We start from the raw sequence: 26,747 nt of genomic DNA, 5'->3' as shown, positions 1-26,747 counted from the left end.
TCTCTAAGCATATGCATTAGTATTAATACGTTTGTAATGTACCCATTTTTCATCTGTCAACATTCATTATTTTCACTTACTGTATACATGCTCCTTTAAGGACAACTAGGCTCTCAGATGTCTTGACCATATGTTCCCTGTTTGTCGTGTTGTTCCTCAGAATATAAGGACAGCCCCAGTCAATAGCATGAAGGACTGAGAGAGTTAGTGAAAATACAGCCCCACTGAGGCTGGCTTCTGCTCAGCCTTCGGGAGACATATTGATGCAGTTATTTTGGTCAATAAGTCCTTCTGAGCAGAGGCCATCCTTATCCTTGAGACCGACTGCACGTGAAAAATGAGAAAGGGATGAGACCATGCATTTAATCTATCCCCAGTGCTATATCTTAAAAGGGAGACAGAAGGGGACAGGGGGGGCGTTAGAGAGAGAGAGAGAGAGAGAGAGAGAGAGAGAGAGAGAGAGAGAGAGAGAGAGAGAGAGAGAGAGAGAGAGAGAGAGAGAGAGAGAGAGAGAGAGAGTGGGGGGGAGAGGAAGAGAGAGAAAAAGAGAGAGAGACACTTCCTCTGACCCTGCCGCATCCTCCTCACTAATGCAGTTGTTAACTTAGAACCATATCATTGGCTGTAGGGATAGAAATATGACCCAGCTGTGAGCCACTGTATAATGATTTTACTGAAATATGAACCAGACTGGCCTTTGACCCCCAGACAGAGTTAAGGTTTCTGGATAGTTGTTAAATCACAGAGTATTTTGGTTTTCTTATAATCAAAAATGTTTTGCATTCCTCGTCTTTGCACTTTGCCATGGACTTGGTCTGGAATTGCCTAGGACTAAATTACAATTTCTACTGTATTAATTAATTCCCCTGAAGGCAGTGGTGTCAAGCCCATGTTATGTGATGTGAAATTGCAGGCATTTTTTACCCTTAGATTAGACCTCTGCTCTAATTGTACCCCCCCCCCCCCGAAGATTTTTCAATGCACAATTCAGTCCAATTTTAAAAAGTATGTGGTGCTACATGTTGCCTTGGCAGGCATTGAAAATGGTATACTGTACATCCACATGCCACATGGCACGGTGGGAAGTGTGGAGGGGAAGGGGGGTGGGTGGTTTGTATAATCTATATAGCCATCCAAAAATGTATTACTCGCATGCACTCTCCAACTCTCACATGAAAGGAAGCAGGGTTTTTGTAAAAAGCTATCTATGAATATAAATGTTATTGAATAAAACATTATCACATTTATATTTTATAGCTTCTCCTGCCCCCCCCCCCCCCCCCCATGCATCTGAGAGGGGTGGTAATTCCTGCTGCATTCTTTAAGGCAGGTAACCTCAATGCAGCCGACTTAAAGGGTAGTCAGTGTGATGGCTGATGGGGGTATTGTTCCAGATCTTTTCAAAAGTTAAAAGTTCAAGATAGTTTTCATCTGACAGTGTGCCTACTAGGGAACTTACACTAGAGCCTATACAGTATATATATAGTATGAATTGAATTAAGTGAATCTATATTAGGTATTAAGTAAAGTGCTTGACTTTTACTCTACATTTTGCACCATACGCCGGAGAAATCATTAAAACCTACACATAGCCAAACTGTTTTTGATAAAAGGTACCTGATGGAACCCCCCCCCTACCTTTAATGATTCACGGCTGGTTTTAATAAGATCATATGAGCTAGATGGGATCAAGGACCAAGACAATTCCCCTCTCTCACACATCACCTTTTCACAGCTTCAATATGCAGGCCAGGCTAGATTCCATCTTAGGAAAATCACAGAGTCAGTGAAATGGAACAGAGGCAGCTAATTGTGGGCTGGGGGCTTTGAGGCCTCTTCCCCCATGGTGGAGGTGTCTCTCTCTACTGCCCCTAGAGTTCAGAGTACAGTATCCAGAGGAAACCATCTGACTCGACAACTTTAAAAATTAGTATTTTAATTATATTTGTGAAAGCCTCAGTCACAACGCTATGGGCTAAGGGAGACAATTGGCAGTGGTGTTTGGGTTAGAAAGACACACCCTGCCGTTAAAACAAGCCTTTAGTGTTTTTATTTAAATTCCCAGCGTAACTCAACTCCCTGAGCGTTCATAACATTCATTAGGACCCACGATTGCAAATGCTGGATTTGAAGTAGTGATGGTATCCGTTTCTCATAAAAAAATGTAATGTGAATCCCTGTTTCTAAATGTTAATAAAAAATAAATGATAATAATAATCAAATATAATGTGGTGAAGTAAAAAAGAAAAAAATATCTCAATGTATCAAAATTACGAAGTTGCTTCGGAAGATTTACGACAAATCCTGGGCATGTGTTCCTCATAGTGTATAATATTGTAGCGTCCCGGATGCCTGAATACTTTTGACAACAAATGTTTGTTTCCGCGTCTCTGATTGGCCAGGTCATTGCTGGTCATGTGACATGTACGCCCAATCGTGGGACCGTAAGTGTCTACACTGGTTAAGCTTAGGCGCTCTTTCGAAGTTGGTTAAGGTTAAAGTTTGTCTTAGAGCATAGCGATAGAACGCCAGGTAGTTTGCAGGCTTTTAGACCCGGAAATAGGCGCAGAACTTGCTGTCCCACGATTGGCGCACATGTCACATGACCTGGCCAATCAGAGCGCAAAACTCGCACGCGGAAACAAACATTTGTTGTCGAAAGTATTCACGCGTCCCGGATGCACACACACATCTGCATTATCCATGTTTTATACATCTATATGTTCAGTGATTGTTTTTTTGGGGGGAGTGATGCTTTAGTCTAGTTTGGTGGAGTGGTGCTTTAGTCTAGTCTGGTGTAGTGGTGCTTTAGTCTAGCTGGCTGGGTGGAGTGGTGCTTTAGTCTAGCTGGCTGGATGGTGTAGTGGTGCTTTAGTCTAGCTGGCTGGGTGGTGGAGTGGTGCTTTAGTCTAGCTGGCTGGGTGGAGTGGTGCTTTAGTCTAGCTGGCTGGATGGTGTAGTGGTGCTTTAGTCTAGCTGGCTGGGTGGTGGAGTGGTGCTTTAGTCTAGCTGGCTGGGTGTCAAGTCAAGAGTCAAGAGTATACAATTAAATGCGGGTGGTCTTGCCCACAACGATGTGCAATACAGTGGTACAACATATAATAGAATCCAATAAAAAACACCATTGTGCAATAAACAGGTAACAGGTAACATGGTGGGACATCTCGGTGTCTGTACATAGTTATTTACAGAGCATATAGGACATGCTAGGTCCTTTGGTAGTGCAATACACTGTTACTGTTGTTATACTATTTTTAAAGTGACCTTTCCTTTTTGGCCATAAGTGTGGGTGTGTGCGGCATGAGTGCGTGCCTGCTCATGTTTAAAGTGGCTGCTAGTGTGTGAGCGTGCACAGCGTGCGTGTCGTGTGTGTGCTCATGTGTGCTTGTGTGTGAAAAGTTCAGTGTTCTGTGGCACTCAGTGTTCATTGTTCAAGGCTCTGATGGCCTGGGGGAAGAAGCTGAGCCGAAGTCTCTCCACCTATGGTGGAGTGGTGCTTTAGTATAGCTGGCTGGGTGTAGTGGTGCTTTAGTCTAGCTGGCTGGGTGGAGTGGTGCTTTAGTCTAGCTGGCTGGGTGGAGTGGTGCTTTAGTCTAGCTGGCTGGGTGTAGTGGTGCTTTAGTCTAGCTGACTAGGTGTAGTGGTGCTTTAGTCTAGCTGGCTGGGTGGAGTGGTGCTTTAGTCTAGCTGGCTGGGTGTAGTGGTGCTTTAGTCTAGCTGAGTAGGTGTAGTGGTGCTTTAGTCTAGCTGGCTGGGTGGAGTGGTGCTTTAGTCTAGCTGACTAGGTGTAGTGGTGCTTTAGTCTAGCTGACTAGGTGGAGTGATGCTTTAGTCTAGCTGGCTGGGTGGAGTAATGCTTTAGTCTAGCTGGCTGGGTGGAGTGATGCTTTAGTCTAGATGGCTGGGTGGAGTGGTGCTTTAGTCTAGCTGGCTGGGTGGAGTGGAGGAGCAGAGCGGGGATATGGGGGGGAAAGGAGGCAGACAGAGATGAACTTTTGTTGTTTTGTGGAAGCACTGCTCCCAACCCATGTTAGCTGTTCACACAGGGAATAAACCTGGCCATGCTTGGTTCAAACAAAACAGCCGCCTCCTCATCCTTCCAGCAAGATAAATAGCCAAAGGGACACAGCAGACACTACACTATATCATATGAACTTAATACAGATTATAATGCCTGTATCCATTAGTTTGTTGTTAAAGATTCAAATTCCACCATACAAATAATTGTTCTAATCACCATAGTATCTGAGGATGAAGGTATCTTGTAAATCACATGCATTGATTGTCACATAATCTCTATCCAGATGGATGACTTGTGGGCTTGTCCCGGTGAGATGTAGATGATAGCGCCTTAAAGCCCCCATATCAACTTCACAGACGAGTCTGGCCGGGCAACAAAGACCAGAAGCCTCAAACACTGGAAGAGAGGTTTCTAGCGTGACACTTTTCAGTCTTTTGAAGGAGAGTGGAGAGATTTCAGCTATTCGACTTGACTCCCCCCCGACACACACACCCACCCACCCCCCACCCCCCGCCCCCCCCCGGATCAATAGCTCGTCTCTCTCCCTGAGACAACTGGTGTGGCATTTGAGCCAGATGAAACGAGGGTTCCCCTCCGCATCACCTCTGGAGAACTGAGCACTTTCGCCACAAATCCCAATGAGCTATAGAAGGATACAGATGAGATGGGGGGAGGAGGGAACTGGGGGCAGAGGAAATCACCTTTTTATTCAAATGTTTGCCTTTATTTTTACCAAGAAGTCCCATTGAGATCTGCCATCTCTTTTTCCGAGGGAGACCTGGCCAAACATGGCAGCAGAGGTTACGCAATGAACACTACAGTAGAAATACAAAGTGGTAAAATATATAGCTTGCAGTAAAAATGTCAATCACAAATCACAATCAGGAGCATACGTCTCGCATAAGATCGCCAATGATTTGTTTGAACTGATTTAAAGGAACAAAGTGCTCAAGCTGGAGCTTTGACTGAAGATCGTTTCTAGGACCAGGGTGCAAACTAATCAAAGGCTAACGAGTTCCAGTGTTTTTTTCTGATACGAGACACACAGTGGAGAGCGAGTGGTGCAAGATTAGTAAGAAACAACTTCAATCTTAAAAGGATAGACATAATCTATGTAGGTTAATACTCACTGTTGCTTCATTTAGCTCTGTTTCTGGCCCCACTGGGGCCAGCTGGAAAAAGTTCCTGGGAGCCCCGAGGCACAAAGGCCTTTATTTATTTATTTGAGAGGAGCGACGATATATAGCGGGGAAGTAAGCTGATCTGAGGAAAGAAAAGTTGCTGTGCAGATGCTGGGGTACTGGCGTAAGAAAATAAAAGGAATAAACCACATAACAGAGATGCAGTATGGATAATAGATAAAAGCCCTAACAGAGAATGACAAAAACATGAAAATATCACTGACCAGCTATTAAAATATGCTACCAGTGATAAGGCCATGATGTAGCAAGCCGTCAGCCATATAGGTGTCTGACAACGATGTTGTGCGCCGCATTTCTGACCTGTGGCCAATTACTTGGATCACTACATACAGTAGTCGGTACGTTTAACACGCAGAGCAAGGATCCTCTTCTGCCTTCGCATGTCTGCTTATTCTCTCCCCTCGGTCGTCGATGACATTGTAACACTAATTACGGCTAATTGCGCTAAGGCCGCATGGATTTAGTCACATTGCAAATTATACGCCATTGGTCAGTGTCACAATGTTTCCACAGAGCAATTCAATGGGGAATGGAAATTTGCACAAATTAATGTAATTAAGAAGCACATTCATTACTTCTAATTGCATATGAGAACCCTCAAAGTGAAACTGAGATTGGGCTCGTATGAATAATAAATGTGTCTAACTGTACTGTACAGCATGGCATCTTTGCCCTCACATAATGAGCCGTACAGTAAAAGTACATTAATATGCTTCAAAGCATCTTACAGTGTTTTTTTTTTTTTTTTCACTTTGGTTTTTAGTAACAGCTGGCTTTTTCATTCAGTTGTAGAGGTCTGATCACAAACATTGAATGCTATTAGATTCCAGGATTTTCTTTGCACCAGATCTCTGTCCGGCTGTATACACCGACTCAAATCCTAATCTCAATGTAAGCTTGGCATGCAGGCAATTTGGGGAATATTCACCTGATTCCATTGTGTTTGTCACGCAAGATCAAGTAATGTGGCCAAGAGCCAAAAACAGGTCACATGGGAAACAGGTCAAGGAGAAACTAACAGACTGAAAGCTACAGTATTATGTAGCGATGTCCGATATTATCGGCCTACCGATATTATCGGCCTACCGATATTGGCATTAAATGTGATATCGGAAAATATCGGTATCGGTTTTAAAATTATATATTTTTTTACATTTCTATAACCTTTATTTACCCAGGCAAGCAAGTAAGAACAAATTCTGATTTTATTTATTGTCAAAAGTATGCATAATGTTATGTTAATTCCACAACAAGACATATGTAATGTTAATTACCTGAAATTATTCAGTTTTTTGGGGGGGGGGAAACCCTGCATATATCGGTATTGGTTGATATCGGTTGATATAGGTATCGGAAATTAAGAGTTGGACAATATCGGTATATCGGTATCGGTAAAAAAGCCAATATCGAGCATCCCTAGTATTATGACATTTTCTGGACCAACTCAAATCAAAGAGTTTCCTCACAATGTATGAACCCTGGCAAGCTCTTAATCTGATTATGTGTCTCCGGGTTTGGTGACTGTTTAATGTGTCATTGGAGCCTTGGACATAGAAATGCACTGTAAGTTAAAGAATGTATCAGACGTGAGTTATTGATTGCAATCTGATATTCAATAAAGCACTTCCATTCAGGGAGAGGCAAAGTAAAATGCCAATAGGTTTAACATATACTATATGTTTGAAACTATAATCGTGTTATACTTACACAGTGTTTAAAAGGGGATTGGCTTATTTTAATAGCGGATTTAGATTGTCGAAAGACAAGATATAAGCTGGTCATTTGAAAGCCATATGCCACAGATTAAGATACGGCATATATTTTCTTCTCTTCGTCTTTCTTCCAGTGACTACTACACAATGACAGAACTGCCTTCGGTGAGCAGCTTTCAGATGGTAAAAAGCACATGCGTTTAAATCCTTCATACGAGCCAGAAATAAGTATATTACAAATTGTCCCCAAGAACAAAATGGTGTATTGTTTGAGGAAAATGTGAAGGACTTAAATTTGCTGGCAGCCGACTTTATTGCACTTAACTTTGTCTGAGAGCTTATCACTTTGTACGATGTGATAACTGCTGTCGTTCTGCAAGAGCCCCTTCAGGACGTCATTAAGCAGACGTCAATTTAATAGCACGCCCTGACCAAGAAAGTAAAAACAACAGATTTAATTGTTTTGATGCCGCCCTGTCGTCAAAGCTTAATTGAACAGCGGTCACGTCACCGCAGGAGCCAGCCAGTCATTATCATGTCAGATACACAATAACTGTCAAGATCCACAAAGGAAAATGGTCTTTTTCTGTGGTACAATGGTGACATTTCCCTCAACTAGATGCAATTAGCATCACAGGCTTAATAACATAACATAACAGTTCATCTGGCGACTGCAGAGTGTGACGATCAGAATTGTTCCAATTCCTATGGCCCCAAGACATTCTAATCAATAGCCTCTGAAATGAACGATCCCAGGAACAATCTCCAGCGCCAGAAACGGTAACTAAGACCCTGACCTTTGATGTCATCAGCGAGACAAATCTCGAGCTCCTCCAGAGACCAGGGATACACCCAAATTAGATTTATTCAATTATAGTCTTATCAGTACTTTTCTAAATGACTAAAATGCACAGATGCAACAGCTATAATTGTCCTCCGTGTGAGAGAATTTCACAAACAAACAAACATTTCCACCCACCCTTCATTTCCGAGGCAATAGATGCAAAGCATATCATTATGCATTTCCAGTTTTTATCATCTAGTACAAAGTGTTGCCGTTTTGGCCAAAAGGGACAGGTAGGGATTGTACCTGCCTAATTGTTCTGGATGTTTAGTTCTTGTAAATGCCAGCTGTGAGATGCAAGGGGGAGTGTGTGTGTGTGGGGGGGGGGGGGGGGGGGGGTGTTGGACCTCGCACCACATACTAATGATATTCATTTACAGCTTTAACAATTTTTTCGAGGAGGGAGGAGAACGTGGAAAATCAAAAGCGCAGAGAACAATGTGTGATAGAAGAGGTGATGGGGGGGAAAACGATGGAGGCCATAAAATGAGTTGCCAACCACCTCGTAAATAACACAAGCATAAAACGTCATATGAACTTTATTTCAAAAGCGGGCCGGTCTAATAAAGATGCAGGTTTAGAGAGGGGTATGAGGCCACGTGGCTTGCCTTTGGCACGAGCCATTACTCAGTGCAAGATGACGTTCAGGACCTTTTAAGAAACAAAAAGCGGCACAGACGGTCAGGGCTTTGACTCGTGAGACTCTCTCTCTGTCACCTCTTTCCTCTCTGCCAGAAAACTATTTTTCTACTCTTTCCTCTGTGTCACGATAAGCGATGGCCTCGGCCACATAACAGCCTGGCGCTCATTGATAAAACCATATCTAATCTATCTCACCCCCCCCCCCCCGTCGCCATCCGGTGCTCTCATCTCTGGGACGGTCAACATCTCTGCTTTTTGAAGTGAAGCAGCACAGAGTTTATCCCCAAACATATGGGAGGAGAACATAGAGCAGGATGAGTCAGGTGGATTCTGTCATGGCAAAAACAACTTTTTACACATTTACAAATGACATTACATTATAGCACATTACAACAGCCAAACCAAAGTGCTTCACAACATGGTAAAAAAAACACATACAATGCAATAAAATACACTAGAATTACAAAAAAGGGTACAGTACAAAAAGCAAGGGCAAAGTGCAATAAAAGAGACAAGAAATTAGATAAAAAGTGCAGAGTGACAGCGGACGTCATGTATAGATGCTAGGCTAGCTCTGGTCAAAGGCCAGGGAGAAGAGGTGTGTTTTGAGCAAGGATTTAAAAACCTCTAGGCTCTGGGCAGATCTTATGTGGGGGGAGGCTGTTCCAGAGCCGGGGAGCAGCAGCAGCAAAGGCTCTATCTCCCCTAGTTTTAAGCCTGGTCCTAGGCACCTCCAGCAGCAGCTGGTCAGCAGACCTTAGGGCTCTGGATGGGGTGGGGTGATGTAGGAGCTCAGCTAGGTACAGTGGAGCCAGCCCGTGTAGTGCTTTAAAAACAGTCAGTAAAAGTTTAAAATCAAGCCAGTGGAGAGAAGCCAGAACTGGTGTGATGTGGTCACGTTTCCTGGTACCGGAAAGCAGCCGCATTTTGTACCAGTTGCAAGCGACGGAGCAGCAACTTACATTGCAGTAATCCAGCCGGGTTGAAATAAAGGCATGGATCACCCTCTCCAGATCCTTCTGGGAGAGGTATGGTTTGGTCTTGGCCAGGAGTCTGAGGTGGAAAAAGCTAGTTTTGACCACCGAACTAACCTGCTTATCAAATAAAAAATGTCTGTCGAAGATTACTCCGAGGTTTCTGACAGAAGAGCGGATGTGTGTGTGTGTGTGTGTGTGTGTGTGTGTGTGTGTGTGTGTGTGTGTGTGCACGTGTGTGTTTATGTCTGTGTGTGTGCATGCACGCGCGTGTTTATGTGTCTGTGTGTGTGTGTTGACGCTTTAAAAATAAAAGGAGTCTTGGCTAACAGATGCAGTCCTTATGTTTATTTAGATGTACACATCATCAGTTATGTGACGACCCCCACTTTACCTGCAAATGGGGAGTCTACTGACTCAGAGAGCATGGTGGAGTGGGTAGGTCGTTAACCCAATTACTCTCACCTGTGCAGTGCAGAGAGCTGCCTGCACACTGGCCATGTTCCCACGTATCTGGATATTTTGCCAAACGCATATTTTCTTCCACGTTTGGGACTTTCATCCACACATAAACAGTGTTTTCAGAAACATAAACAGAGATTTTCGTAAACGCATTTTAAAGTGAAGATTTTCCAAAATATCGGTTCAGTGGATCCGTGCAGCCACTGTAAACGCATAGTCTAGATCAGGGGTTCCCAACCTTTTTTCCCCCAGGGACCCCCAAACATCTCTGATAAAATTCCTGGACCCCCCTCCTAATAAAATACCATAAAATAATTTTTTTTTGTCATTTTAATACTCTTTTTTGTCATTTTAATAACAAACTGCTTATACACAGGCATATGCATCATAATTAGACCCACTATGCTTCTTTGACCTGTATTCATCCTCTCAAATCAGGCCCTAATGGTGAACGGTTTGCATTTATGTTGAATGAAGTAAGAATCCACTGCAGTAAAAATATCCTCACCTCGAGTGGTGGTAGTAAGGTTGACTGACATGAGAATGTCCTGCTTCAGATCCTCATTTTCGATATACTGCACATAAACGATGAGCACAGCCTCATCTGCGACAGTTGTAGTTTCATCAAGTTGTATGGCAAATGGACCCTTTCTAAGCTTTTCTGACAGCTGCTGCTCGCAATCACTTGACATCTTATCAATTCGGTCTTTCACTACATTGTTCGAGAGTGGTACTGATTTTAGTTTATCCGCCAGCTGTGGGCCGCACAGTTTCTAAACCATTTTGTTGCAGGCTGGTTTGATGAGCTGCTCGCCAATATTGTGCGGTTTCTTTGCTTTTGCAATTAAAAGCGAACACTCAAAGGAGGCTTCGGTAGCCTTCTGTAAATCACTTCCACCCCTGCTCCACGCTACTCTAACATCAACGGGCTTGTTCGCCTTGAGAGACTGTTCTTTCCTTCGAAAAACTGCAGACGAGCCGAGAAAGTTAACTAGCGTGCTAGGCTAGCTACGGAAAGTGATACAGTCAACTGATTCGCGTTTTAGCGGATACCCGGTAGCCTACTGTTAACGTTCAAAAATCATGTCTAGATGTTTATTTATTTATCTTTATTTTTTATTGTAGTGGAGAGACTATTCATGCTTCTGATGATAAAAATATGCTAATTAAATATTTATCTAAAAAAAAAAAAAAAAAAAAAAACTAAAATCATCTGTGGTCTGGCGAACCCCCTGCGCCCCCTGGCGGACCCCCAGGGGGTCCGCGGACCCCAGGTTGGGAATCACTGGTCTAGATAAACGATGACGCCACAGCTCACTACGCATGCTCAGACTGTTGTTCTATCTATGGCAATAGGCGCCCGTAGCCTTGAAGCGCATGCAGGTAATAAGATGGACAGCGCCTGGTGCTGAAATGACAGACCTCGAATGTATATATTTTCTTTTATTGATCTCTGCCTTTTAAGCAGTACTGTATATTTGTATATCTTGTAGATCATAAATGTCTGGATGTAACAGTACTGTATACTCCAGTGCCGACAGATTCGGCCATCAGACGCTGCTTGCGTGTAATAGGGATGTATCTGTTATTTAGTTAGGCCTACTAGACATTTTCGTTTACATAAGTAGATTTTTCGTTTTTGTTTATTTATTAAGTTAATATAAACCGTGTTTCGAATGTTTTTGAGGTTGTTAAATACACGATTTTGATTTATTTAAGTGGTGAGTGACGTTTTTTTCGTCCGCTTATTTCTCGAGAGATATCATACAATGTCAATGTTGAGACCTTGAGATCACAATATCGCGATTCCGAAACAAAATAAGGCGAGGCATTATCACAAACTGTTGCAAAGATATTTAATGTTTTGCTAAACATGTCTAGTTTTGCGCCCGGCTTCAGTTAAAAGCCAAATTGCATTCTAAATTTAGTTAATAGACTCTCGAGAAAAGAGGTCTGCACCTGATGCTCTCTGATGTTGCGGATAGTTGAGGATGTTGGCATCACGCGTGAACAGTACAATACAATTAATTAATGACTTGTTGTAATTAGTATATATATAGTTTGTGATAAGGACTCGCCATATTTATTTTCAGAATCCGGAGATTGTGATCTCAACATTGACATTGTAATCTCAACATTGACATTGTATCTCTCCGTCGCCCAGTGCGCAGAAGTAAAGCATTGAATCGTGACATATCTAGATTGGTTGTTTCCTCTGGACTGCATAATCCTCCGCTATATCTATCTATTTATCATCTATGTATGTCAATATAGCCAATGGAAATGCTAGGAATGGTCACGTGGGCTGGGTGAACCAATGGACAATTCCTATCGTTTCTCAGTCGCCCTGACTGCTCGTACCACTATGGTATTTGAGATATTGCTTATCGCCACCTACTGGCCCGCATGCTTGTTGGAGCAATTTATATGCGTTTATGTGTTTGCGTCTGGATCATTATTATAATTAATTTTTTACTATCGTGTGGATGAGGATTTTTTTTAAACGGAGCCTGAAAATATCAGTTTGGCAAAAGATCCAGATACGTGGGGACATGGCCTCAGGCCCTGTCCACGCAAACGCAGGGTTTTATGTAACCGTGATTTAATGTGCGCAGTTGCACTGTTCGTCCACACGCATCCGGGTTTTTGGAACACTGCAACCGTGTTCTTTTACAACCGGAGTCCAGGGTGAAGTTTTGTGGGCATCCCGGTTGCAGTGTTGCGTGTGGACATGGTAACCGAGATTATTTCCAGTGTTTATGGCAGAGCTGTCTTTTTCTGGTCTGCATCCCCTTAACAATTGTTTGCATTGAGCCTATTGTATTGTACCCATTCTGCAATCTGTTAAATAAAGTTTTCATCCATTCATTCTACTAGCGGTAACGTTACTAGTACAACCAATAGCGAGCGATATAACAACATTAACCAGACTGCTATATCAACAATGTTTGTGTCCAGCAAGATAGTCTCCCATGTGTAACGTTACTACGCTAATGTACGCTAGCCGCAATGCTAACTATCATAATGGCAAATCCCAATCACATTAGCATGTAAGCTAACAAAATCGGCGATCTTTTTGTGAGACTAAACCCTCCGCTCTTGGTGGTAAATTGTGTTGATATTTGTTTTGTTTCATCAAAAAATGAGGCAGACTTCAAAATTGCGAGAGTAACACCCCTGCACAAAAAGGGCAGCAAATTAGACCCAGGCAACTACCGCCCTGTTTCTATCCATACATCCATCTCGAAAGTCATGGAAAAAATAGTATACGAACAGGTCGAAAAGTACCTTGCGGAAAAAAATCGAATCTACGAATTCCAATCTGGCTTCAGAACATCCCACTCCACTGACACATGCCTTCTCTATTTGAACGACCACATCAAGCAAGAGGTGGACGTGGGCAAATAATGCGGCATGGTCATGCTGGACCTACACAAGGCCTTCAACACTGTCAATCACACCATTCTGATTGACAAGCTAAAAGCAATTGGTTTTGTTTATCAGTGAGCTGGATACAATCCTACCTGGAGGGGAGAGAACAGATGGTGGAGGTAAACAGTGAACTGTGGTGTTCCACAAGGAAGCATACTAGGACCGCTACTGTTCCTAATTTATGCAAATGACATGTCGTCAGCTTGTGACTGCAACTTGTTCCTGTTTGTGGATGACTCAGCCCTGCTGGTCTCTGACAAAAACAAGTTACAGGTTGAAAAAACCCTCAGCTCGGAACTAGGCAAAATCTGCATATGGCTCGCCGACAACAAACTATCATTACACATGGGCAAAACAGAGTCCATTCTCTTCGGTTCAAATAACAAACTCAGCAAGACCGACGGCTTCTCAGTTACAGTGGGTGACAATATTGTCACAAGGAAAGATGAAATTACCTACCTGGGTTCCATCCTAGAGGTAAATTTTTCCTGTGACAAAATGGCATCCAATGTAATAAAAAAAGTCAACCAACAAACTCGATTCTTGTACCGGATCTCCTCTCTGGTAAACAAGAATACCCTGAAGACTCTGGCAGGAGCACTCATTCAAGGGTACTACGACTATGCTTGCACCACATGGTACCAAATCACCTCAAAGGCACTAAAAACCAAATTACAAACAAACAGGATGGCTTAGAGTAGACGACAGAGTACAGCAACTTGCAATGGGCCAGGGCCCTGTTTCTTGTACCTGGATAACTGAGTTAGCCGGATAACTTTAACTGGATAACTGGGTTAGCCGGACTTTCCGGTTTCATGTACGTGGATTTTCCAAATCACCATGACAACATATCCAAAAGTTTGAGCCTGGTCGAAAGCAGAGTTCAAGTTCAACTTAGCCTGAACCATCGCCACGCCCCCGCAAAGAAGTGACGGCCCGTTTCCTGAAACTATTCCCACAGTCTACGATCTGCATTATACCATTCTGAATTACGTTCTTGTGCTCCATTCTTCCAGAGGGGGCTTTTGAAATGTAAAATAGACCCAAAATGCTGATACTAAATTCACTTTGTCCTAAATAATGCACGTTATATATACCGTGGCGACGGTGGCGCTCGCTCGTGCGATGTACACATTATGTGGTTATTTTAATTGTAACTGGGATTAAGATGTCTGATGAGATGCGCTGTTTGACGGATTTGAGAAATTGAATGAGCCGTTGACGTCACATTAATGAATGAGGATAAAGAGATAAACTTCATTCATAACAAACGATATTCTAAACACGGGTCTCTCGTTCATTAATGTATAAACAATGAATTTATCCCATCTGGCACAGTGGTCCAGCGGTAGTGCTCAAGCCTGCCAACCCAGCGACCCGGGTTCAAAACCCGGTCTTTCCAATATGATTTTTTTGAATATAATATTAATGATTATACGCCAAAGTAGCCTGGTTTTAAGTTAAAATATTATAAATCTACATGCATTGAGGATGTCATTCTTTATATAGCTCTCAACGTGCACCAAATTGAATTATTCCTATATTGCAAAAAGAAGGAGACGACTAGGGTCTTGAACCCCAGTCGTCTGTGTGAAAGTCAAAAGAACAACCCGTTAGACCACATTGGAGATAAGTTAGAGATTGACTATACATCAATCAATGGGTAAGAGAGCCGTATCGTAATTCTGTATAACAGTTAACTAATTATTTTCGCTAGCAAGATCTCATTTGATTATTCAATCCAGCAGGCAAGTTTAAAGAAATATAATCTGATTGATTGAGGTAATGAGGGACTTAAAATTAGCCTATAGATAACGCATTTAACTTGTCGGCGAGGCGATTGAGCCGTACTGCAATATGTTAATAAAGTTTTAAATCAATTAATCAATCAATGCCGCTAGAGAATCAGGATTTCTGCGATCGACACCTGCTGTCTTCTCAGCTGAGGCGGGCGCGCGCACTGATCCTGAGAATCAAGTCTGGCTTGAGTTAACGAGACTGAATCCACCTTCTTGGAACAGGAAAATCCCGGCTTCAAACATCGGGTTAACTGAAGCTGGATAATGACATCTTGATCGACTTAGTTGAACCACGTACAAGAAACAGGGCCCAGGTCTACAAGATACACTACACGAACAAGGTACCCATGTACATGTCAAAATACTTCCCAAAGGTCAGTGAATACCATGACTACAACAAACAAGGGACTAAACACGTTTAGCAATTATGCCACATCAATGTGGAACGCCCTACCCAAAGCTGTAAAGGAATGTGAATCACTACCCACTTTCAAAAACTCTCAAAGAACACCTACGGGAGACTGCAATTCGAAACTGGCCCCTACAAATGTCCTAACCCAGTTGTACAGTAAAGACCAAGTATGACTTTGTCAGTATTTCAATGTACAGTGTACAGTGTCCCCCCCCCCCCTACCCAACCCCCCCCTCCCCCCCCCCCCCCACCTCCAATGTACAGCCCCACCCACCCAACCCCACCCCACCTACCCAACCTCCTCCAATGTACAGTTTCTATGTCAAATGTATATACACTCTTTTTCTGGACACTTTTTGTATCACAAACAGTACTGTATTTGCAAATCTGGTATGTCATAAATGTATAGATTTAGCAGTACTGTCTATCTGTATGTCGTGTGTGTCATATGATGAATTGAAAATGGGGGACCCTGATGTAAACAAGACGAAAGTCTTTCTCTGGTCTGCATCCCCTTAACAATTGTATGTATTGAGCTGTACTGTACTGTACCCATTCTGCAATCTGTTAATACACTTTTCAATCAATCAATCAATCACACACAGTGAATGTATCCTTTTTTGTTTATTGCACTTTGTTCTTGCTGCAAACAATGAATGCTATGTTGCTAATGTTCAAGCGAGGTAAAGATGGCGGGTTTCTGTTTTGAGCAGGACGTGTAGTGACGCATTCAACCCTTCTGATTGGTTGAAAATGGCATTCATGTTTGAACTACATCGCCACCTATTGCTTTGGCATTGTACTACATGTATATCACTTTTAACATTTTTTTATATATCTTTTTCCCCCTTCTTTTTCCGTTTTTCTCCCATCCCAATGTTAGTCGTTATGCCAATTCCCAATTCCCAATCCGCCTTCCTGATTGTTGCGCACTCTACCCCCTACCGTCGGTCTGGGAGGGCGGAGACTATCACATGCTTCCTCCGACACATGTGTAGCCAGCCCACCGATTCTTTTCACCTCACAGCAGTGGCGAATCCTTATGGAAGCCAACGGAAGCCATGCCTCCCTAATATTAAAATATGAATTAATATCAAATATGAAATATGAAAAAAAAAAAAAAAAAAAAATATATAATTTTTTTTCATATAGTTTACATTCTTTTTCATCTGTGCATCTGTGTTATAATTTTTTTTTTTTTTTAAATGTCTCCCTCTTCTCCTTCTCACTCCCTCTAACACACTGTCAGCCTCACTATGCTCACTGCAGCAGGAGAGGAGGCAGATGGTAGGTCTCTTTCTCCAGGCTTCCAGCATTATAGAGTCCAAATCCGATCCTAGCCAATCAGATTCGAGCTGACTGCCACACCCTAAAAGTTTAAAACGGGGCTGTGAGAAGAATCATGAGTGTGGAATCCCCTCTGCACACCTCCCCTCTGCACTCTGAACATTGTATTAACCCGTAACTGTTCCCACGGGCCGAATATTGCCCCGATCCTCGCGAGATTAAATCCACGGGGACCTCTCGGCGTGCCGAAGCTTTTCCTAAATCACTTCCATCATCGAAAACGAGGGGAAAAGGTCGGCTCGCGACCCTGAAAATGTCGCGTGATTTTAAAAACGCTGTATTAAGTGAGCCTATTATGGGATCCACGCGAGCTTTCTATCGTGGAAACATCTGGGCGTCCCGCAACTTTTACTGATTCACATGTAGCCCCTAAAATGCTTAGAAAAGGAAAACAGAAAGCGTGGAATAAACTCGCCGAAACGGAAAAGTGTCCCACGGGCGCGCCGTGATTCCGATCCGCGTGAAAATATTCACGGCCATAGAGGAGACCGTGGGACACCTTTTTGCAACCGAATATGTGTCTCGAATTTGCTCCCACGCGGCGCGCAAAATCGCGCAAGGAAAAATTTGACCAAAAATTAACCAATGCTCCAGCAGTATTAATGACCCTGATGTAAACAAGACAAACGTCTTTCTCTGGTCTGCACTGTACCCATTCTGCAATCTGTTAAATAAATAAAAAGAACGTTTGACTGGCCGCCGAGCCATACTGTAGTGTACATGGTGACTGCTTGACTTAAAAAAAAAAGAAAAAAAAAATTATTAATAAAAATATTTAATAATTTTTTTTTGTATAAATTTTTTTTGGCTTCCCCTGTTATTTTACCCACGCGACGCCACTGCCTCACAGTGCTGACTCTCGCTGGGAGAGTGTAACGTGTGGAAGGTCACACTACCTCTCCCAGATCTTTCCCTTGCTGTGCAGGCGCCCCGACCGAACTGTAGGAGTCGCTGTTTTACAATGACCAGGACCCACCCACGCCGGCTTCCCACCCGCTAACACTGCCAATTGTGTTAGTATGGATGGTCGGCCAAGCCGGAGGCACCACAGTCGGATTCGATCCCATTGGCTCTGTGGTGGTAGACAGACGCTTAGTCCACTGCGCTACCCAGCCGCCCATATTACATCACTTTTACAGTTGCGTGAGTACACGGTTATTTTTTTAAACCACCCGTTTGTACAGAGGTTTATTTTTTTGAAAACCTCTGTGTCAAAAATACCCGTGATCGTGTGGACTGGGCCTTAGTATATATGTTTCCCCTGTCTGCTTTTCCACTCCTAGGAACAAGTTGTACCAGCACCCAATTTGCATCCTTTGATAATTCTGATACATACATATTTGTTGTTTATGTCAATTATTGTTTGTTTAGATAGGATTAAAGGGGACATGCATTGCTATTCCTTTCACTATTTGGGCAACTTTACACAATCCCTTTCTATGTCTATGTCTATGGAACACATCTGTAAAGTTTTTTTCAAAAAAATTCATTGTTTTGTGGTGTCACATTAAGGGAGTCTCTCATGCCAAAGTTGACGCGTCACAGGGGAGGAGATATAGGGGAGTGGAGGTGTGTGTACGGGTGGATTCTGTGAATGAATAAAGTAGGAAGTCACTGAAGGACCTGTCACGCGCATTATTGTATCGCCTCTTCCTTCAACTTCCCACATTATTATTATTATTATTATTGTGTGGTGTCACATTAAGGGAGTCTCTCACGCCAAAGTTGACACCACACAGGCCCCCCCTCTGACCTTTGCCATGGCTAAGACCACGGAACCATGGTCGGCACGGCAGCAGCGCCAACTGTCCTCCATTTCGGAATTCACCACGGACCTGCAGCATGTGGCGGGCAAGGACAACCTGGTGGCTGACTGCCTCTCCAGAGTGCGGGTCAACACTGTGCACCTGGGTGTGGACTACGCAGCCATGGCAGTTGACCAGTGCACGGACATGGACATCCAGGCATTCAGGACGGCCACGACAGGACTGAGACTGGAGGATGTGGTGTTCCAGGACAGTAAGGCCACGCTCCTCTGCAATGTCTCCACAGGCCGACCTCGCCCGATGGTCCCCGCTGGCTGGCGCCGCCGCATTTACGATGCTATACATGCTTTGTCGCACCCAGGGGGTGAAGGCATCAGTTAAGCTGGTGGGGGTTAGGTTCGTCTGGCCGGGCCTCAGGAAGGACGTCAAGGGGTGGGCTGCCTCTTGTGTAGCGTGCCAGCGCGCCAAGGTGCATCGGCACACTAAGGCCCCCATTTCTCATCCCAGAGAGACGTTTTGATCACGTTAACGTGGACCTGGTGGGCCCGCTGCCCCCCTCCCAGGGGTTCAATCACCTGCTGACCATGGTGGACAGGACCACCAGGTGGCCGGAGGCTGTGACCCTGTCATCCACTACATCGGCGGACGTGGCTCGGGCGTTCATCTCCACCTGGGTGGCCCGTTTCGGTACCCCTGCGGATCTAACTTCGGACAGAGGGCCCCAGTTCACGTCAGAGCTGTGGAGCGCCGTGGCGGAGAGTTTGGGGGTGAAACTCCACCGCACCGTGGCATACAACCCGCAGGCAAATGGTCTCTGTGAGCGTTTCCACCGCACTATGAAGGCGGCTCTCCGGGCGGCTCTTACGGACAGTAATTGGGTTGACCGTTTGCCGTGGGTCATGCTAGGCCTGCGCTCGGCCCCAAAGGAGGATCTGCAGTCATCTTCGGCTGAGCTCGTGTTGGGTCAGCCGCTGAGAGTCCCTGGGGAGTTCCTCCCAGGTGCCACAGCCCCCTGGTCAGCTGCGACTCATCGCTTGGCCATTCGAGACGCCGCCAGCACTTTCGCTCCCGTGCCCGCACATCACTGTTTTCCCCTGTCCTACATCCCCAAGGACTTGATGTCAGCCCCGTACGTGTTCATCCGCCGCGATGCCCACCGATCTCCACTCCAGGCTCCGTACGATGGGCCCTTCCGGGTCCTGGAAGCGGGACCCAAGAGCTTTATGGTGGACAGAGGGGGGCTTCAGGAGCGGATATCGGTGGACCGTTTGAAGCCTGCACACGTGGCCCTGGACGCGCCGGTGGAGCTGGCTCAGCCCCGAAGGCGCGGCCGTCCACCCAACCCCACTCCTGCCGCAATTTTGCGGCCCGTGTCTGCCTCTACCCCGGCAGCAGCCCCAGACTCTCCCCCAGTCCAGCCTCGCCGCCGGCGCGGACGGCCGCCGGCTCGTGCCCTTCCCCCTTCCCCCCTGACTGTTAAGCGCAGTCGTTATGGTCGGGTAGTCAGGCCTCCTACAAGGGGCTGAGTACTTTGGGGTTTTTTTTGGTATGGGTTGGGGTTGCAGGGTATGTCTACTCTGGGTGTTCGGGGGGGGGCCTGTGTGGTGTCACATTAAGGGAGTCTCTCACGCCAAAGTTGACGCGTCACAGGGGAGGAGATATAGGGGAGTGGAGGTGTGTGTACGGGTGGATTCTGTGAATGAATAAAGTAGGAAGTCACTGAAGGACCTGTCACGCGCATTATTGTATCGCCTCTTCCTTCAACTTCCCACAGTTTTATATTTGAAAATCAATTATTAAAAAGCAAAAAATTTCGACTTCAAGATTCCAAGCTGTTTGGGCTGGGCTCCGCCCATAAGCGCTTTGAGTGACAGTCACCCACAGTCTGTGACTGGTACAGAGAGAGAGGTAAAACGTTTTTATTTTTTTATTTTTTTAGGCCTCTTTTTCTCCACCTGATTTTTCAATTTTTCTCCCCATCCCAATTTTATTCGTTATGCCAATTCCCCCCCTCCCCTACCTGGTAGTTGTGCGCATGTTCCTCCTACTGGTCGGTACAAGGGAACCCTGAAGTCCACCACATGCTTCCTCCGACACATGTGGAGACAGCCAGTGGCTCTCTTCTCACCTGGCAGCGAGGACTCTCATTGGTGAAGTGTAACGTGTGGGAGGTCAAGCTGCCTTCACCATGTCCTGCCTTTCGCTGAGCAGGCGCCCAGACCTGACCTGTAGGCGTCACTGTCCACAACGCCAGATTACCACCCACGACTTCCCTCCCCCTAACTCAGCCAAACGAGTTAGTATGATGACCGGCCCAAGCCGCAGGGCAATGCTGACTCCGGGAGTCGAGAGAGAGGTAGAAAGTTTGAGGGGGATACTAATTAATTTCGCCGCAGGGGGGCATAATCCCACGGGACAATGCATTGGTAACTTGTTTCAAATGACAATATATACCGCTGTGAATATTATTGCACGGATCGGAATATGGGCGTGCGCGTGGGAGTCAAATATACCAGCCCCGCGCACACACACATTTACACACTCCTGCGTGCGCTCCCTGTCTCTCTCTACCAGCGTGCCGGTCAGGTTCTGTGTAAAATGCGTCTGTGTTTGTGTTTCCCTGCGCACCGGTCAGGTTGTGTATGTGTAAATGCGTGTGTGTTTGTTTCCCTGCTCGCTGGTCAGGTTGTGTGTGTGTAAATGTGTGTGTGTGTGTTTGTGTTTCCCCACGCACCGGTCAGGTTGTGTGTGTGTAAATGCGTGTGTGTTTGTTTCCCCGACAGAGGCTCCTGTCCCTCTATATCTCTCTCTCTCCCTCTCTCTCTCTCCCTCTTTATCTCTCTATCTCCCTCTCTCTCGCTCGCTCGTTCTCTGCCTCTCTCTGTCGGCACCCGCTTGAGGAAGTGCAGGTATTTCCACTCGCATGGTTGCGCTACAACCATAGACCATAGTTATGCAGATCAGTGCCTTATTCACGTCAGCAAAACAGTCAAATCAAAATGACCTAATTCACTGGGGGAGGAGAATGTCTCAACTGAATTAGAGCAATCCGCCAAAATGGTAATTAGAGACACAGACCCATTGATACTAACCCCCCATTGCTATAAAACAATGCTAAACACTGGAAACGGCCATTTATAAGCCACAGGACTTTTAAATAAATTATTTTGTTAAATTGTTATCACGTGTGGACTCCCTATTTGTCATAAATCACCTGTTTGTGACAGTTATGCAAATATATTCTTGCACATTTAGCTTTGCTCTGCATTTATATCTTACAATTTCTCTTCCCATAATAGTAAGGGGAGTGAAAATGATGCACTTAAAGGAACACGCAAACATTTTGAGAAATTAGCTTACCATCTTCTCCAGAGAGAGACAAGAAGATAGATACCAGTTTCCTCTCTGTGCGTTCAGTAGAAAACGATCTGGTTGCATGTTAGCCTAGCTTAGCACAATGAATGGAAGCGGACATGACCGGTTAGCCTAGGCATTGTCCAACTAACACCTCTCCCGAACCGGTCATGTCCGCTTCCATTCATTGTGCTAAGCTAGGCTAACATGCAGCCATATAGCTTTCTACTGAACGCACAGAGAGGAAACTGGTATCTAACTTATTGTCTCTCTCTGGAGAAGATGATAAGCTAATTTCCTTAAATGTTGGCGTGTTCCTCTAAGCTTCATATATAACAACCAGTAGATAAAAGTGAAGTCAAGTACTTTTGTGCACATACTGTAGTTAGTCAAACGACTCAATTGAGCTACTATGTATTTATATGACCCTGTACCATGATCCAGCTGTATTCACTTAACTCATTGACCGCCGGGGATTAGACGGGGCCCCGTTCTAGCACTGCCACGCTTTAAAAGATAGGAGTGCGTCACCTTATTTGTAGAGCTATAACTATATTCCATATTATAGCTATGGATACAATACTATGGCCCATTTGACATCACCTATCTATCGTTCAATATGTGAACAAGAATGAATTTTTCCATCCATACGTTCCCGTGTTATGCCGTGGTGAATATAAGTATCGTTATAGCGTGGTCTGGGGTAATTCCCGAAAGGCTGAGTAATAGGCTTATACGTCAATTCTACTATAAACGTTGCCGTTTCTTGCCTGTACACGTTATTATTCCCAAATCATATATATATATATCATAGGTATTATGTTTCCTCATGAATGCATGAAAGGGGGGGGGGGGTAGTTTTTTGATGCTTTGATCGTCACAAACGGCATACGTTGTGGAGTAACGTTACATACATACTATACTGTATGTTGCGATCGGAGTGAAGACATGGTTGGATCAATGCAGGATTGATATCATATAGCTCTTACCTTCACTAGGATGTACCCCAAAAAGAATATTCCAATTATCTGATTGCGAGTCACAGTATTGGTGTTGATCGTGTCGCCAACATAATCACCACACATCATGCATCGGGAGCATTTGACGCGTCTCAATCCGATCGTTATAACCGCTCCATTCGCCCGACAAAGAAAAGTGAGCCTGGTGACATTTGACCGTTGCACAGGCCAAGATACAAGGTTTCAAAGGGTGCTCAATACCGCCGTCTAGCTGGATGCTGCCGGTATTGCACTTTGGCAATCTCAGACTCATTCCCTATGGTAACACAGAGGTCCCTGGATGAATAATGAATACAAATATAAAAAAAGGAAAAACGATCAAATAACGTATATATACGTGGTTGGCGTTCAAAGGATGGCGCCCAATAACGTATATAAACGTTGTTGGCGGGGAATGAGCTAAAGGGACAGTCTGGCCTATATTTGACTAACCAATGATTTCTCAGCACAATCCATGCTATTCCTCATACTAGCTCCGGACAGCCATAAACCAGTGCAAGGTCAGTGGGGTCAAGCTCCTGTCTGTGCGACCTGACTAACCGACGGGCTCACTGAAATGTACTCACACAGTGCAAGACAACGGCAATGTCGGTGAGCCTCAGTCCACTTGGACAGACTGGTGTTTGCGTTGGTGTGTGTACTGTGCGGTGAACAACCCGGAGCTACTGTAGTATTGTGCTGAGGAAGAACAAGCAACATCATCATTGGTTAGTAAGAAATAGGGCTTGGGGTGCAAAAATAAATGTGAATTATCCCTTTAAGCTCACGCTTTTACAGCAGTGAGAGTCACAGTGACGTTTATCACAGTCTGTGTGATGAGGTGATATATTACAGAGAATTGCAGAGGCTTTGGGGCAGCAGTGGCTTTGACTTGTCCAGTATTCCACCAGCGAGATCCAGTCTGTCCTGTGTGGCATTAACACTTCAGATTTATAGAAATACACATTAGCACGGTCTACTATCTAGAACTAATGTTCTTTAGCGAATATTACCCCAGTGGGAGAGGAGCCAATAAACCCCAGTGGGAGAGGAGCCAATAAACCCCAGTGTTCAAGTGGGACAGTTTATGAAGTATGAGATGTTTACATCATTCAATATAATGAGAGGATGAGCAATGCTGTGTCCAGATATGAATGGAGCAGGCATAAGAACTACAGTTCTCATCTGGGTGAAGGTTTTACACAGAGCAGCTGGGAGGGAGGGGTTTGGTAATTTGGTGTGTGTGTGTGTGTGTGTGTGTGTGTGTGTGTGTGTGTGTGTGTGTGTGTGTGTGTGTGTGTGTGTGTGTGTGTGTTTGTGTGTGTGTGTGCGTGTGTGTGTGTGTGTGTGTGTGTGTGTGTGTGTGCGTGTGTGTGCGTGTGTGTGCGCGCACGCGCGTGTGTGTGTGCGCGTGTGTGCGTGCATGTGTGCGTGCGCGTGTGTGTGTGTGTGTGTGTGTGTGTGTGTGTGTGTGTGTGTGTGTGTGTGTGTGTGTGTGTGTGTGTGTGCGTGTGTGTCTATGTTTGTTGCTAGTAGAGACATAGGGAGTCAGAGTAATCCAACAAAAAGCCATCATGCAAATCAGATTTCTGGTCAGATCTTGCAGAATCCAGATATCTGAAAATATAGAAATTCCCAAATAAGATGGGCTGTCGCATGCAAATTGCAGCAGAAGCCATAACCACTGCATAGCCAATCATAAAGCCTGGCGAATGCATTCACAAACACACTCACACAGTGACACCCACAGCCCTGGCAGGGCGTCTGCTGGGGGGGGGAAGATGCACCGAGGATTGTTGTCTCACTTTCAACCATGACACAAAAGGCTACACTGCATCTAGGTTGTATGCAACGCAATCTATTCCTATACCTGTCGTCCATATGCTCTCACTGCAGGGTGGAGAGAGAGAGGGGAGTGAGACAAAATTATTCTGTTGCATTTTGACAGGCTAGTTCCATGCAGTGGGTAATTCAGCCACATCATTGATACGCATGGGACACGGAGAGGCTGGCGGAGGTTTACACTGATCTGAGCCTCTATCCATTGCACAGGCATTACGGGAAGCGGGGGTTGCCCCTGGAAATCAAATCTACCCCACCCCCAAAGACTGGAACATCCAGGAACGTGGCTCTCACGTGACAAAAGGACAAAAAATAATAGAATGTGGTGATGGAGCAGGATCGTTTCGTTGGCTCATTGGAATGCTGCTGGTGGCGTTGCTGCTTTTAAACTGTGGTGCAGGAGTCATGGTCTTGTACAGACTGTGTCAGCGATGCCTTGGCTCTAAGTTTACCCACACAGGTGATCTGGAGCCATGGTATTTAATCCGAGTTATCCGGTGACCGGACATATACCTGGTTTCCTTTCTCAGGTCATCTCAGTCATTGCCCAAGATTACAGAATTAGATAATGAGCAGAAAGCCATTTGTCACTGCTTTGTCGGTGTGTGATAACCTTCACTCAATGTATTTTTTTAAAGTCCAACGTTTGGGGCTTTGAATGGGTTTAATGGACACCCTGTGGTCGTGAAACTGTCTCATTATGATAGGGGACCATGTAAACATTCAGTTTCAAGTAAAAATATGAACATTACCAAAGCTGGAGGTACAAGGTTTTCACTCTGCAGCAACTTTATTGTGTTGTTGTGCATCCCTACCTTCAGAACGTTGTCATGAAAACACACTTGGATAGTAGGCTATTACCTGACCTCAGTGACCTTTCAACTTCAGAAGCCAAAATCCCCAGTAGACGTGATTCAAACAGGCACTGCACAGCATAAAGTGCATTCGTCAGAAACACAAGTGTCAATAACACATGGAACCAATGTCAGCAACACCGGCGCTCACATTCCATGTACCCGTGGCAACAGACCCACACATCTGGCCCTGTTCATCAATTCAGAGTAGCACTCACTTGATTCGGGGTCAGAGTTGCCGTCTCCCTCTGTGCGGCTGTTGGGTGACGCCTGCTCGTAGTACTCGTCCTGGGGGAAGCCGAGTGGGAGAGGCTGGGTGGTGCTGGCCGTGCTGCTGGGCTCCTGGTCGCCCAGCCCACTGTCACTGCAGCTCTCCTGGGAGCCGTCTGGCAGGTGGAACGTCACGCGGCGCTGGGTCTGGAGCACATCAACAACAGGAGGCATATTATTGCAGAGACTAATCCTTGTTCAGTCGGTTCTTCTTTTTCTCTCAGTCATTGATTGGATTTGCTAGGTAGAAAGGGACCCATTTGCACGGTTCCAAAAGTGCCCAATCCTACCGAAGCTAACAATAATGAGCACAGCGAGAGAGAGAAAAGTGGAAATACATTACTTAGTTGTTTAAAATAATCAGGGAAAGTGTTTTTTTCTTTTTTTATCTCTCTTTCTCCGATTTTCTCTGTTTTTCTCCCCGTCCCAATTTAGTCGTTGTGCCAACCCTACCTGGTTGTTGTGCGCATGTTCTCCTACTGGTCGGTACAAGGGAACCCTGAAGTATCCGCACGCTTCCTCCGACACGTGCGGCGACAGCCAGTGGCTCTCTTCTCACCTGGAAGCGAGGGCTCTCATTGGTGAAGTGTAACGTGTGGGAGGTCACGCTGCCTTCCTCAAGTCCTGCCTCCGCTGAGCAAGCGCCCAGACCTGACCTGTAGGCGTCGCTGTCCACAACGCCAGTTTCCCACCCACGGCTTCCCTCCCCCTAACCCAGCCAAACGAGTTAGTATAGCGATCAGCCCAAGCCAACGCAATGCTGACTCCGGGAGTCGAGACTGCAGCCTCTTGCATTGGTGACAAGCGCAATCTCCG

General features: G+C 45.1%; 1 protein-coding gene across 1 annotated transcript in view; it reads right to left on the bottom strand.

Moving 5' to 3' along the window:
- pcdh11 (protocadherin 11) overlaps positions 1-26,747 on the bottom strand; it is a gene marked incomplete at both ends in the record, with an annotated part of 348,724 nt that overhangs the window by 119,255 nt on the left and 202,722 nt on the right. The window contains 1 exon segment of the mRNA XM_084332195.1: positions 25,880-26,078. Within this exon segment, the coding sequence (XP_084188321.1) occupies positions 25,880-26,078 (199 nt within the window).

The sequence above is a fragment of the Notolepis coatsorum genome, assembly GCF_963971535.1.
Source record: "Notolepis coatsorum genome assembly, chromosome: 16".
In the NCBI taxonomy this organism is placed as follows: domain Eukaryota; kingdom Metazoa; phylum Chordata; class Actinopteri; order Aulopiformes; family Paralepididae; genus Notolepis; species Notolepis coatsorum.
Note: the sequence above shows the minus strand (reverse complement) of the source record. Positions and strands in the feature narration are given on the sequence as shown.